This window comes from Talpa occidentalis, unplaced genomic scaffold (genome assembly GCF_014898055.3).
Source record: "Talpa occidentalis isolate TD23 unplaced genomic scaffold, MPIMG_talOcc4v2.1 talOcc4.17, whole genome shotgun sequence".
Taxonomy (NCBI): domain Eukaryota; kingdom Metazoa; phylum Chordata; class Mammalia; order Eulipotyphla; family Talpidae; genus Talpa; species Talpa occidentalis.
The window spans coordinates 29471905-29486658 of record NW_023601754.1 but is presented as its reverse complement, the minus strand read 5'-3'; the positions used below and the strand labels follow the sequence as shown (position 1 = coordinate 29486658).

Genomic DNA, 14754 nt, shown 5'->3' with positions numbered 1-14754 from the left:
TTGGTGGTGGGCGCAGCATCAACCTATGATGGCCTGGCCTCTCTGCCCATGAAAATGTGTGGATGGTGACCATCCAGTACCGCCTGGCATCTGGGGATTCTTCAGGTAAGATTGTGGAGTCTCCTCCCTGCACTGTGGACTTCCAAGTGAGTGTGCTGGGGCCACTTCCAGGCATGTCAGCCCTCAGGGGGAATCCCTTCAGGGGATCCTACTTACTTATCTATATACCCCCCCACCTTCACCAAGTCCTTTCATAATTGGGCTCCACCTACCTTCTCAACCTGCAGCCATACTGGTTCACTTGTTTCTTTTTTTTTTTTTTTTTTTTTTAGTATAGTTCTTGCAATGCTTTTATTTCTTCTGACTTGTGATTCCAGATAATATATTATTTTTTTCTTTTTTTAATTTTTATATTCCCCATACAATTGCAACCCTGATTTTGGGGGGGGGGGTGCGAGGAGAAATGGTTCACTTTTTCTGAGCTTTGGCATGTACTGGCCCCTCTACCTGGAATGCCTACTCGACCTGACAGATACCCATGCACCTGCAAGGGCCAGCGCAAATGTTACCTCCTGAAACTTTCTTCTTTTTCACCTGTGCTGCCCGCTCATGGTATGCCTCCATCATGAAAGTTAGCAAGCAGCCCAGCTGTGACAGATTACTTCTCTTACCTCGCAGGAAAGGAAGAAAGGAGCAGGAAATTAGGCAATGCTTGTGAGTAAAGGAACGGGAGGCTGGAGCCACACATCAATGGCTGGGACAACCCTCCTAGAAGCAATGTTAGGCCCACTCACCCCTCTTCCTTCCAGTTTGGTACACACATGAGAATGAGTGAAGGTTAGAATCTTCTAGAACCTTCTCAGTCAACTCTGCATGGGCACCGGAGCCAAGTTTCTTGCAGGACCCAGTTACTCTGAATGCCTTTTCTGAATGCCCTGGCCCTGGAACTACTGCCCTGGGGCCACGGGTGGACAGGCTGAGGCGCGGTGGGTTGCTCCCTGAAAGACCTAGGGAGCTGGGGGAGGGGTTTCTGAGCTGTGTCGCGTCCTGGACTGCTTTGCCTTCTTGCTTTCATTGATTCTCCTCATTCCTCCCACCCACAGCCCCTTTCTCTGCTCCTGTCACTCTAAAAGTGCTACATGAGCTCTCTCCCTTCCTCTCCTCCAGGTCTCTCCACTTCACCGCAGCCATGCCACCAGTTGTGGGTCCAATCTTGGCAGCTTCCACACATGGTTGCTCACAGCTTTTTGAGATGCTTCCTTCTCTTGGCTCCTGGCCTCTACCTTCTAGGCTCTTTGCCAGAACCTCCTGTTCCCCAACCTCACCTCTGCCTTTTCTTTTATTGCTTTTTATTTTTCCTGAAAGCATTTTTACTAGTAATGCTATATTTATCTATTTGTTTTTATGATCTGTAGTATGAGCTCCATGAGAGATTTTTTTCCTATTTGTGTTCTCAAAGTGTTCCTAGGCCTTAGGGGACAGTACTTTGCCCACAGAAGATGCTCAGTGGTATGAATGAATGTACAATGGAACTGTGCTACAGGAATGGGAGGCAAGTGAAGACATGTGTCAGAGCCACGGAAGACCAGTTTTACTCCAGAAGGCTCACCTGGAGCTCCCAGCCCCACCCATGTTCTTAAGAATCTAGCCATGACCTCTTTGCTCCCCAACCCACCCTGTTCTCTTATTCATAGCACAGGAGATGAACACTGCTTAGGAAACTGGGGTCACTTGGACCAGTTGGCTGCTCTGCGCTGGGTGCAGGAGAACATTGCTAACTTTGGAGGAACCCAGGCTCTGTCACCATCTTTGGAGAATCAGCAGGAGGTGAAAGTGTCTCTATTCTTGTAAGTGTTTCTGGTCCTAATGCGGTTGCTGACTGGATCCCTTGGAATTCAACCAGTCTATCCATTGGCACCTTTACTTATTAGACCTGGGTTCAGGGCTGACCCCACGCTGTACAATGTTAAATGGTGGCGAGTTAATGACTTAGCACTCCTTGGACCCCAGTATAGCCTCCAGGAAGCTCAGAACTCAGTTTAACTTAGATATCTATCTATCCATCCATCTGCCTATCTCTCTACCTACTTACTTACCTACATACCCACCTAAGATTTTTTAAACAAATAATCTCCCTTAGCATTACAGTATAACATGAACATGTACCTAACTATTAAGTACTTTTCCATAACATTATTTTGTATAGCTGCATAGTATTCCATGGTAAGACTGTGAAATCATTTATATACTCAATCTCATCACTTTGGAATCTTGGGTTTGACAAGTTTCCTGATGCTTCTGATTATTATCAGAATGTGGCACAAACCACATACTTTGTGTTCTGTCCCTTGCCCTGTGGTCCTGGCTCCCTCCTGCTGATGTTTTCTTGGAGCAACCTGAAGAAAGGCAAAGCCACGAGAGGCTTTGAGGGGTCCACTGAACTCCAGGGTCCCCAGGGAAATGACCAGGGCAGTACAAGGGGTGAGGGAAGTCATTGAAGACCTCCTGTCCAGAAGCATATTCTCCTTTCCTCTCCACTCCCTTCCCAGGTTTTATCTCCCTTGTCTAAGAACCTCTTCCACCGGGCTATCTCTGAGAGTGGTGGTGTCCCTCACTCTGTTCTGGTCAAGAAGGAAATGAGTGCTGCAGCTCAGGTAGGTCTCACTCACTCTGGATCCCTCTTATACCCATTGTTCTGTGACCTGAAATCTGAGAATTTTCTTGCTATGGGATCCAGCTGACATCCTCAAAAAATCTTGAAAATGAGAATATCTGAGTGAGAAGGGCAAGGAGACATCTCATTCAACTCCCAGTTTCACTGATGAGCAAACTGGATCATAAAGCAGAAGAAACATGCCAAGGTCATCAAGCTGTCAGGGCAGAGCAGGAGCTCTGGGCAAATTAACTGCACTGCCTCAGTTGTGCCAAGGTGGGGTGCAGGGTTGAACAGTAGGCCTGGACTGTCATTGTGTCCCTTTCCAGTCTGATTTCTGGTGAACCCCCTTACTGAATGTGGGTCTGGAGTGGTTCCTCCCCGAAGACCTTGTAACCAGGGTTGGTTCCTAGAGAATTCATTCATTTACTCAATAAATAGTTTTGATATAGAGACACCTAGCAACCTTATGAAGCTTCCATTATAAGAACGGAGACAGTTAATGGTTCCATAATCACACTAATTATTAAATGTCAACTGTGACAAGAGCAATAAAGGAGAGGTACCTGATGTCATAACAGCATCTGCTGCAGACAGGACAGCCGATGAAGTTCTCTGCCATTAACAAAGACTTGGAGTCTAAATGAATTTGCAATGTGGGGAGGCCAGGGAGAGTGCCATCGAGAGCTGCTCTGCCTTTCACTCTCCCAGCCCAAGCTTTTATTGAAGATATGAACAAAGGAACAAGAAAATAGCATGCAACTGTGGTTTTGCTTATACAGATTAATAAGCTACTACTGAAAGCAAGTTTTTCTGGTTAGTGAGGAACATGAGCAGAAGCCAGTAGGTCCTCAGAGAATAGGAGTCAATTCTGGGAAGAAGTTCTATTTGCAGAACTTCTAATGTCCTGGAACTCCGTATGCAGAGTAAACAGGTATTCTTCAAAAACTCCAGCTCCTTTTAGGGCAGCAGGCTCCCAACAAGCATCCAAAAGAAGCACTTACCCCAGAGTGTAAGGGGAGATTATCAGGAAAAAATTCCTGGAAAATGGATCAATGAGTTGCGATCAGAAGAATGGGCAGTTATTTACTCAGTGAGAAATGGGTATTCCAGGAAGAGGGAGCACCATGTGCAAAGGTCCTGGGATAGAAGGAGGTATCTTGTGTGGGAGCAAGCAAGACAGGCTGATGTGGCTGGAGGAGGAGCAGAGGGAACTTGAAGTAGACTAATGGCGGAATGTTGGCAGGGATCATGATGACGCGTAAGAAGGACCCTGGTGAGGAGTTTGTCTTTATCTGGAGTGTTAGGAAACCCAGGAAGGTGAGCAACAGGGAGGTTCTGCTGAGAAGAGCGCCCCCTACAGTCAGTGATGAGTCAGGGCTGTGAGAGCTGGCTTCAGCACCAGACTAAAGGGGACTTGTAAGTAGGAGGGGAGCAAAAGAAGCCACCAGGAATTTTGGGGGTTTTGAGAATGTTTTAAAGAATTTTTTTAGTTGTAAACAATAGACGCACTTGACCAGGCTTAAGTCAAGGAGGAATTTATTTAAAGAGGTGACAGAGAAAAGAACATTTTGCTGTTAAACAGGAACTTGACATTGGCAAAAGGAAGGGAATCTAAGACTCATAGTCTCTCCCTCTCTCCTCTTCTACTTCTCCCTGTGACTTTTTCTTTATTCAACAAATACATTCAGGCACCCTGTGTCAGACATGATACTAAGCAATGGGGCGCCCATGCACCCTCCCCATACCCCATTGTTCTGGAACCTGCCTTGTCTCTGTTAGCAGTTTCCTCTCTCCCTCACCCTACCTGCGGATTGCTCAATGCCAAATTGTTAGCAAGTGGCTGAGCTGCAATTTGAAACCAGACAGCATATTTTAGGGTTAAGCCCCACTCCATGCTGCCTCTGTTTTGATGTTCAGCCTTGAGAGCATGTCCTTTTAACAGAGATAAGGTAACATAGATGGAGGTTGTGTAATTGGTGTGACTAGGACCCAGGACCCACACCTCTTGGTCTGTTGGATTTTCTGCCACCCCCTGCTGCCTTTAGACATCAACATTGGACAAGAATACCTCTTTACTGATGGAGGCAAGGGACATGCCTCTTGAATTCTGCTGTCCCCTTTGATCTCTCTGCAGCAAATTGCTTTCTTTGCTGGTTGTAAGACAACCACTTCAGCTGTCCTTGTTCACTGCCTGCGCCAGAAGACAGAGGAAGAGCTTTTGGACGTGTCGCTGAAGATGGTAGGTACCTATACACACCTCTCGCTGTACCTTCCCCAAGCCTGTGAACTGGGCCTCAGAAAGACTACCTGGGACGTTTCTCAGCTGTCCAGGCTAATGTCAGCTTCTGGTCTGGAGGAAGTATTTCTTCATTCCTTTTTTATTCGGAAATATCTTAAACATTCGCAAAGTCAAAAAATAGTATAATGGGGCCTCCCTGGTGGCGCAGGCAGTTGAGCACAGCACTGTGAAGGTGTCCATAGCCACTGCAGTGTGGGTTCGATCCCTGCCGCCACGGAGATACCTACATGGCACAGCAGACCTCTCTTGTCTCGCCTGCTACTCCCCCAGTAGTGTGTTTCAGTCTGCCTGTTCTGTTCCCCACTCTGTCTCTGGTGAATCCTCTCACCCTCCTGCACATCTGGCCTGTATCCCGGTTCTTGTATGCATGAATAAATAAATCTTTAAAAAAAAGTAAATTAAAAAAATAGTATAATGTACAATGGTATAATAATCTCCCAGCTCTATCAGACTTTCTATTTTGTCATTCTTGTTTCAGATATATTTCTAATAAATCAGGCATTGCATATTCCCACACGCCACTACCATTCTGAACTTTAAGATTGGCGATACGAAGAACAAAAATTTTTCAGAAAAATTGTCACAGTTTTCTTGGTTAATTTAGAAACTCAGTTTCAACCCCGTAGGGGTTTTCTGAGAGTGCCTCAACTGTGACTCTGGGATAACATGCATCCACACAGTCATTCATCCGTTCATTCACCATCTTATTATCCATCTATAATTTCACCAATCCATCCAGTTCATTGATATCCTTTCATCAACCTAATGTCAATCCATTTTTACCTTTCATTAATTTATTATCAATCACTCATGTTTATCCAGCCATCATATATCTTCACCCCATTACTCATCTCTCTAAAATCAATAGTGAATTCATCACCTACCTGCTAGTTATCAGGCATTTATCCACTTAAACATCCAATTTGCCTGTATTCCTGTATTTACCAACTCCATTCATCTGTGCATCCATCCATCCACCCATCCATCCATCCATCCATCCATCCATCCACCTATCCACCCATGTTAAATTCACTCTTAGGAGTTTGTCTCCTTGGGAGGTCGATGACAACAATAGCTCTCTACACTTAGATCCTATCTGTCTAGAAGCACTCTTCCCTAGTAATTCTAGCAGAAGTGTTGAGGTTAACTCTACTGGACTGACATGGGCACATGCCCATCCCTGAACCAATCTCTGTGCCCAGGAAAGGAAGCACCCTGGGTCACATACAGAGGCCTGGATTCATAGAGTGAGAATGGGGAAATGGGAGGTATCCCAAAGGAAAATCGGGATGTTGTTGCTCTGGGGAACAAGGAGGAGACATGGATGGAGGACAGGGCAGGCACAAAAGACATCTCTCAGTGCTCCAACCCCTTCACTCCCCAGCACCCCCCCACCTCCTCCCCCTGAGCTTGTGTCCAGGGGAGCCAGCATCCTGCCCACTTCCTCCTGGCCCAGCCAGGTTGGCACCAGTGAGGAGAACCTGATACCTTGAACCTGATACTTTTGGCAGCACACAGCTCACAAACATCAGATTTTTTTCCCCGGTTCCTTTCTCACCCACATTCTCTCTTTGTCTTCACAGAAATTTTTCTCTCTTGATTTACTTGGAGACCCAGGGAGGTAAGGACCTTTGACTTCTTGATTATAGGTTGTAAATCTTGACAACTTTAAGCTGTAGTTAATTATGAATGAAAGAAATCTCCCTCTGGACTCATGTTTGTATTGCTGAGGCCCAGAGGAATGCGGTGACTTGCCTAGGTAACACCGCCAGGAGGACCAACTGTGGATCTGGAACTCAATCCCCTGATTCCTAATCCAGGGCTCCCACTCATTAATTCTAACTCCCTGGGCCCAGCCCCCAGGCTGCCTCCCCCATCATGTTTATATTTCCTGCCCCTGGGGGAGAAGGGGAGACTAGAATTTTCCACCATGAAGAGGTGGAGATAACTGGATAGGGGAGTCTACAGGAAGGGCCCAGATCTCCTGAAAGCTGCAGGAAGGATTAGTATCACAAACTCACTATTTGCAGGACCCTCAGGAAGGGGATCCCCTTCCATCTCTCCTCTCCTCCCATCCTGCAACCTGGCCGGGTTCTGATGACTTTACCTTCTTGAGAAGCAACTTCTCAATATCCTGCCCTGTCAGCCCTCCTGCTGGGGTAGTTACCCATCACCTTACCACTGCTTTCCCCTGGGCAAACTTCTACCTTTTGGGGTCAGAAAGACTTAGCTGCCTTTTTTAGGACCCTGAATTCAGTGGCCACTGCCCATGGCCATGCAGGTCTCACCCAGGTGGTTGGAGATGAGGACATCAGTGTCTGTATGGGAGAAGCACAAACAGCATGCTGGCTTTTTCCCAGAGCCACCCATTCCTGCCCACTGTGGTTGATGGAGTGCTGCTGCCGAAGACCCCTGAAGAGATGATGGCTGAAAAGAACCTGAACACTGTTCCCTACATGGTTGGAATCAACAAGGATGAGTTTGGTTGGCTTCTGCCAATGGTGAGCAATTGCGGGCTCTTAGAAGACTGCCGCCTGCCGCCCCGCCACCCCTCCCCCAGATCCCTGTCCCCTTTAGCACAAACTGACATTTCCATGGACACTTTCTCTGGGATACCCCAATGGTCACCTGGGTGGTATAGCCCAGGAGACTCTCCCCAAACCCTCTCTTGATGGTCTTCAAACCAAGATCCTGGCATGTAGGGGCTGGGGGAGACTCGTGGGTGCTGAAGGGGGAACCACAGCCTTGACAGGAGGTACTTGAGTGAGGAGTGAGCCTGGGGCCCTACTAGCAGCCTCACCCCCAGGCTTGGGATTTTCAGTTTCCCCATAAATCCCCCTTTCTGCTCTTAGTCATCTAATTGGACAGATTCAGAGAAATGTGTTTCCTCTTGAGTTAGAATTGTCTTCTAAAAGTTAGCAAGGGCTTTATACACTCATTGAAGTTGGAACATTAGGTTTATTCAGTGACCCCACTGCAATAGGGAGAAGAGTCTAGTGTGAACTGAGCTCTCATCCCTGATACAAAAGGCTGGAGATCATATAAAGGCCATAGTGTACTAAGAGGTGGGCTGTGCATGTGGGTTTGTCCATGTGACTAGGCCACCTGAGTTTTCTCTGGAGGAGAAATCGACTTGTCTTGATGGCAGGAGCAGTGGTGTAAGTGGAAGCCAGGTGCCCACCAAGGGTAGACCTTATACTCCCTCCCCACACCCCAGGACTGAGTGTTTTCTTTTCAGAGAGAAGGCTCTCTGGTCCTTGTGGAACCAGTTTTGGGTGTTTAATTTACATCTCAAAGGGCAGAGACCAGGTTTATAATGGCAAGCTTTCTAGAGCTGAGTTTGAGGACCCTCTGCCCATCCCAGGTTTGTTACTAGAATCCATGGCAGTTAAGTTCTCCTGGTGTCTGGAGCTTTCTCAGGTAGATGTTTTAAAGAGGGACTCAAGGCATCCTAGGTATGTGACCTTAAGTGGCCAGAGGCCATGCTGGAGTGTGGTCACCTGCAGAGGCTTGGATGGAGACATTAAGTACAGAATTCTGTATTCCTAACCTTGAAAAATTTCTTGGGTCTTACCCAAGGAGTAAAGCTATAATATAAAATCATAATGGGGGCCCTCCCTGGTGGCACAAGGGTTAAGATGCAGCACTGTGAAGCTATCTGCAGCCACTGCAGCTTGAGTTCAATCCTGGCTGGCCAGGGAGGTGACCCACATTGCACAGCAGACCTCTCCTAACTCACCCCTGTTCCCCTCAGTATTGTATTTCAGTCAGTCTGCCTGTTCTGTTCCCCACTGTGTCTCTGGTGAACCCTTTCACCTCCCACACCTCTAGCCTGCACCCAGTTCTTATATGCATAAATAAATAAATCTTTTAAAAAATCATAATGGAGGGACTTGGGCTTCGTTGGCCTTTGGAATGGGGACGGATATTTGTGAGGTCTGTGTCATCTTCTCCAGTGTCCTGACTTCAGCACTAGCCTGATATAAACCTCCCCTGTCTCACTGACCACTGAATATGTAGACAGTTGGCAGATAGAGACAGACAGACAGACACAGACAATTGCATTGTATATATAGACAGTTGGCAGATAGATAGAGACACACAGACACGGAAACAGACACAGACAATTGCAAAGGTCTGGGCCCACTTGTCTAAACATTTACTTTATCTTCAGCACATCTTGACTTTCTAGATATAAGTCCATTAGATCATTAATTTTTCCCAACTCATCGAAGACCCACGTCCAGGAGACATAACGAAGGGAGAGGCCCTTCAGCCGCATTGGCTTGGGCATTTGGTCAGTTGATTCTTCCTGCTAATTCCCAGTGAGTCACAAATGATTAACTGTTATTTTAACAGATGATGGGCTACCCACTCTCAGAAGGCAAGCTGGACCAGGAGTCAGCCACATCTCTCCTATGGAAGTCCTATCCTGTTGTTGTAAGACTTTGGGAGAAACATGGGAACTAGCTGAGACCCAAGGAGGGGTGGAGCCACACCTTACCTCACAGAGCAATTAAATGGCAGAATGAAGACTAGGCCCGGGGGTCTCTGTCCACACCCCTCTGCCTTTCTTACCCAAGCACCCTGGGTCAGGGGTTGCACAGGGCGAAAAGCTGCCCATTAACTCAAGTCTTCCTCACTGGCTGAAGAAGCTGTGCCTTGCCACAGGGGCGGGTACAGGGAGGAAGCTGTCACTTTCATTCCTGATCCCTTTCAGAATGTCCCCGAGGGACTGACTGCAGCGGCCACTGAGGAGTATTTAGGAGGGACAGACGACCCTGTCAAAAAGAAAGACCTGTTCTTGAAAATGATGGCAGATTTGATATTTGGTGTCCCCTCTGTGAATGTGGCCCGTAGTCACAGAGGTGAGTTCAAGACATTGGACAGGGAAGGGACAGCTATCCCACAAGCTTTCCTGTCTGTCTTGCCCACCCTCAGCATGGAAAGATGTGAGGGAACAGCTGGGGGTTAGGCCTCCAAGGCTGACTCCATAAGTCCTGGGGTGGGGCACTGTCTTATTTTGATTTCTGCCTGAATCAGACTCTGAGGCAAGGATCTGAACTCAAGTAGATTATCTGGGAGATGATCCCAGAAAACGCCAGGGGAGGAGTAGAGCGGTGACATGGAGAGAAGAAGGAACCAAGCAATGCCGTATTGATGAGCAAGTGTCCGCAGTGGCCAGCAGAGCTGGGGAGCCCTGGGGAGGTAGAAGACTTGTCTCGTGACTGTCCCTTGCAAGGGGCCCGTTCCCAAGGGCCCATTAATTCCCTGGCACTTTGGCATGCTGCCCACATGGACAGAATGGTCTCCATGGTCAAAGACCTTGGACCAAGAGCTACAGATCCCAAGGCAGCAGTCAGGCTGGCATACCCAGAAGTAGGGGTTGGGTGAGCAACAGCAGCCTCCACTATAGGGGCTCCTTACTAGAAGTTATGGTCAGAGGGCAAATCTTAGATGAGTCTTTGAAGAGTCCAAAGTCAGAGCTAGCTGCAAACTCACTTATTAACTAGTGGAGCTGAAGAAGAATGAAGCCAAAACTTTGGAGTGGAACAGGTCAGTTTTAAACCCCTCCTTTCAGCAAGCTCTGCTTGACCTTGACTCAACTGTTTAATGAGTGAATTACGAACCACAAGTTTGCTTGTTCCAAATAATACTTCCTGCTCAAAGATGTCATGATGGGGAGCAGGGGTTAGGGAGGCCATTTAACAAATGACATCCTCATGTTGGGATGGCATATGATGTTGTCATTTGTGGACAAACATTTCATTACATGAAGAAATGATGATTGGCGTTATGAAATAATATATGCATTGTTATCCCAACTTTATACACATAGGAGAGGTGTGTGCTGAAATATGATAGTGGTTTCCCTGAATGGTGGGATTATAAATGATCATATTGTTCATTTTCCTTTTTTCTGCATTTTCCAAGTTCATTGTTGTATCCAAGTGGGGAAGGTTGTAAAATTTCTCCACCAGCCTGAGTCAGCACCCAGCCCTTCGCCATGAGATCCCCCGTCTATGGGCACTGTGATCTCCGCAAAGCAACCCTCTCCCCACAGTTGGGTGGCCCAAGAGTTAGTCCCCAAGAAGCAGGAGAGGGCAGCTCCAATGGCATAATCAGCAGGAAACCTGGTATCTTCTTGGGGCTTGGAGTGGAGTTGGTGAGGGACCAGGCAGGAGAAAAGAGAGGGGCAACTTTGTCTGTCCTGGCCCTTTATCTTTCTAGCCCTTACCTTCCTGCCCCCCTGGCCAAACAGGAAGTGAGATAAGTGAAGTGGCATAGGAAACCCTGAGCTTGTGGTTTTCCTTGACGCAAGTGGCAACCTGTCACCTTTGTGCACAGGTTTGTGTTTAAATAGCTGCACCTTCAGACCAGCCACTTGGACCCCCTTCATCCTCCTTAGAATAGGTGAGAAAACACTGGAAGTGAGACAGGTCAGAAGACACCTGTTAGGCTGCAGGTGTTCTCCAAAAGGATGCAAACCAGGCAGGGATCTATGTGTTACAGCAGCGTAATCTGTACATGTATGTCTCGGTGTGGCTGTGTTGAGTAGGCAAAGGGGTTTATGATGTAAGTTGACCCCCACCCTGTAATGAAAGTTGAATGGATTCACCAAGTTTTCATTGTTCTTTTATTCAGCCAGTATTCATTCATTCATTCATTCAGCAAATACAAGGCTCAAATCCCAGCTCCATTCAACCATGGCAAATCCCAGCTCCAGCAAGTCATAGGGCTTCCCCAAGACTCTGCTTCTCTATTATGCTGGTCATCAGGGGTAGGGGCTCATGTAGGGACACACGGTATCCAGCACGTGGTTGGCACTGAGACAGGCAGTGGCTACTACTGTTACTGTTGTGTTCTCAGGCCCCCATTGTGCTGCAGTTTCCCTGGGTGCCCAGGGACCCTGGACATCTGACACCCCCCCAAGGGTGCATCTATTTAATGAATTGTGCATGAACTATATCCTCTCAGATGCCGGAGCCCCCACCTACATGTATGAGTACCAGTACAGCCCAAGCTTCTCGTCAGAGCTGAAACCCAAGGTGTCAGACCACGGGGATGAGCTCTTCTCGGTCTTCGGAGCCCCATTTTTAAAGGTGATGATGACCTTATTGAGACTGCAAGTATGGAGTGAGGAGATCTGGGTCCCCCATTTGGTGGTCTTGGGCAAGTTCTTCCTCTTTAAGTCTTAATTTCCTGAATTCACCATAATAGTTTTGGGGTTTTTGTTTGTTTGTTTTTTTCAAAAAAAAAAAGATTTATTTTTATTTATTTATGCATACAAGAACTCGGGTTGCAGGCCAGAAGTGGTGGGAGAGAGTAAGAGGATTCAACAGCAACAGAGTGGGGAGCAGAACAGGCGGATCCACTGAAATACACTGCTGAGGGGAGCAGCAGGCAAGACAGGAGAGGTCTGCTACGCCATGTGGGTCAGCTCCCTGGCTGGGGATTAAACTCATGCTGCAGTGGCTGGTGATAGCTTGATAGTGCTGAGACTTTCACCCCTGCACCACCAGAGAGGCCCTGAATTCACTGTAGTAAGTTTAACAACAAAGGGTTCCAGCATTTTCCTGTTTTGACATGCACAATGGAAAATGTGTAGGCCTGCTCCCTCATCCATGGCTATGCTAGGAACCGGGTCTGGGCATCAATAAGATAAATGATGGGTAACCTGCAGGGATCTGGCACCTCTTGCCCTCCCACTCACAAGAGCGTAACAGAATGTGAGTGAGAGTCAGGTTAAAATTGGCATTGAGGTGCCTCCCCCACACCTCTTGCCTGTACCCCTGTTCTTATAAGCGTAAATAAATAAATCTTTTTTTAAAATTTGGCATTGACCTTGAATCAGGACCAACGTATCTCTATCCATCCATCTAAAATTCCTGTAAAGGCCTCCCTGGTGGCACAAGGGGTTAAGTCTCAGCACTATGAAGCTATCTGCAGCCACTGCAGCATGAGTTCGATCCCCAGCCAGGGAGCTACTCACATGGTGCAGCAGACCTTGCCTGTCTTGCCTGCTGCTCCCCTCAACAGTGTATTTCGTCAGTCTGCCTTTTCTGCTCCCTGCTCTGGCTCTGGTGAATTCTCTCTCCCTCCCACACTTCTGACTGTACCCAGTGCTTGTATAAATAAATAAATAAATCTTTTTAAAAAATCTTTTAAAATATATTTAATTATGTTATACTTTAAAGAAGATCTTTCACAAACACCTTCAGTATGTTAACTACTAGTAGTTACAGGTGACTTGTTAGCCACCTGGAGACTGTCCCTGACACCTCAGGGGCCCTGGGTATTTCCTGGCTGGGTGCTTCTGTAGGCCCTTGCAGCTCTGTGTTGTATTAGATTCTGTGAAAATGTGGGTGGGTGACGGAGAATGAGAAAAAACCCAAGAAGAGCAATCCCGAGCTGGGATAACTGACTAAGGGCCTGAAGGGGTTGGTGTGGGCGGTGGTCACAAAGGGTTGACTGCTGCCCTCACGGAGCCCAGGTCAGTGACCCTCGAGCTTCGAGTGCATGTAAATTACCCAATTGCAACTTTTGAGACAGAAGTTCTAGACTACGGACTCAGAGCCTGAATTTCTGGCCAGCTCTCCACTGCCACCTGCCCAGGAAACACACTTTGAGTAGCAAAACTATTTTTTCTTCTTCTCCACAGAAGGTGCCTCTGAAGAGGAGATCAAACTCAGCAAGATGGTCATGAAATTTTGGGCCAACTTTGCTCGGACTGGGTGAGCATGATGGCAGAGATGCAGCGGGGCTGGGGCAGGGCACAGCTGCTGGAAGGGGGTTGCTGCTAATGTGAAATGGTCAAACTTCTGGCCATGTGACCTCTGACCATGAGACCTCTGACATGAGAGTCTCCCGTTTGGAGAGGCCACCTAGGAGGTGGTGTGTTCCGCGCCTCTGGAGGTGTTGTGTTCTCCGCCTCTGGAGGTGTTGAGCCTGTTGGAGGAAATGAAGATGAAGCTGGGTGGTGGTCACTGCAAATCTCTAGGGCTTACTGGGCCACACAGTAGCTCTAGGGAATTATATTTGATTCTATTCCCAGGAACCCCAATGGGGAGGGGCTGCCACACTGGCCAGCATATGACCAGAAGGAAGGGTACCTGCAGATTGGAGCCACCACACAGGCAGCCCAGAAGCTGAAAGACAAGGAAGTGGCTTTCTGGGCTGAACTCCTGGCCCAGGAGGCCGCAGAGAAGCCGCCACACACAGAGCACATTGAGCTGTGAGCAGCAGGCCTGACTGGCCTCAACGCCCAGGAGGGCCCAGGAGGGTTTCTACGGGAGGCATTTATGGGCCAAAGAGGTGAATTCTCATGGAGACTGGGCAATTTCTGGTGGGGAAGGGCACAGGCTAGGGAGGGGAAATTCACATGTGTATGGCATGGCCTCAATTTGGGAAATAAATGTTCTTTTGGAGACCATGTCAGTGGCTGTGTCTTGGGTTGGAGATTAACCCATCCTCCTCAGGAAAAGAAAGGTGAAGAGAGAGCACAGGAGCAAGAAGGTACCGCATGAGCTGCTGAGGGGACTGTGGAGCCCTGCTGGGTCTCCCCAAGAAAATACCACACTCCTCAGTATGTATGCACCTAATGGAATCCCAGGGGTCTAGTGTGATGTCTTGGGCTTGGTCCCCACCTCCCAGAGCAGACCCCAAGACAAGGATTTGAGTGCATTTGTTTATTTGATGGGTGGCCCGAGGGGACGCTGAGAGAGGAGTGGAGAAGAGCTACAAGGGAAAGCACTTCATGTGGACTGTGTCAAGAGCCACTTCTCAGAGGCCAGTAGGG

The 14754-nt window shown here is 47.9% G+C and overlaps 1 protein-coding gene across 1 annotated transcript in view; it reads left to right on the top strand.

Moving 5' to 3' along the window:
- LOC119249232 (liver carboxylesterase 1-like) overlaps positions 1-14316 on the top strand; it is a 37428-nt gene extending 23112 nt beyond the window's left edge. Inside the window, exons 9-15 of the mRNA XM_037516419.2 lie at positions 7316-7456; positions 9315-9395; positions 9676-9823; positions 11934-12058; position 12518; positions 13618-13690; positions 14011-14316. Of these exons, the coding sequence (XP_037372316.1) occupies positions 7316-7456; positions 9315-9395; positions 9676-9823; positions 11934-12058; position 12518; positions 13618-13690; positions 14011-14194 (753 nt within the window). The 3' untranslated portion in view covers positions 14195-14316. The remainder of the gene's footprint in view (positions 1-7315; positions 7457-9314; positions 9396-9675; positions 9824-11933; positions 12059-12517; positions 12519-13617; positions 13691-14010) is intronic.
- Positions 14317-14754: the final 438 nt, after the last annotated feature.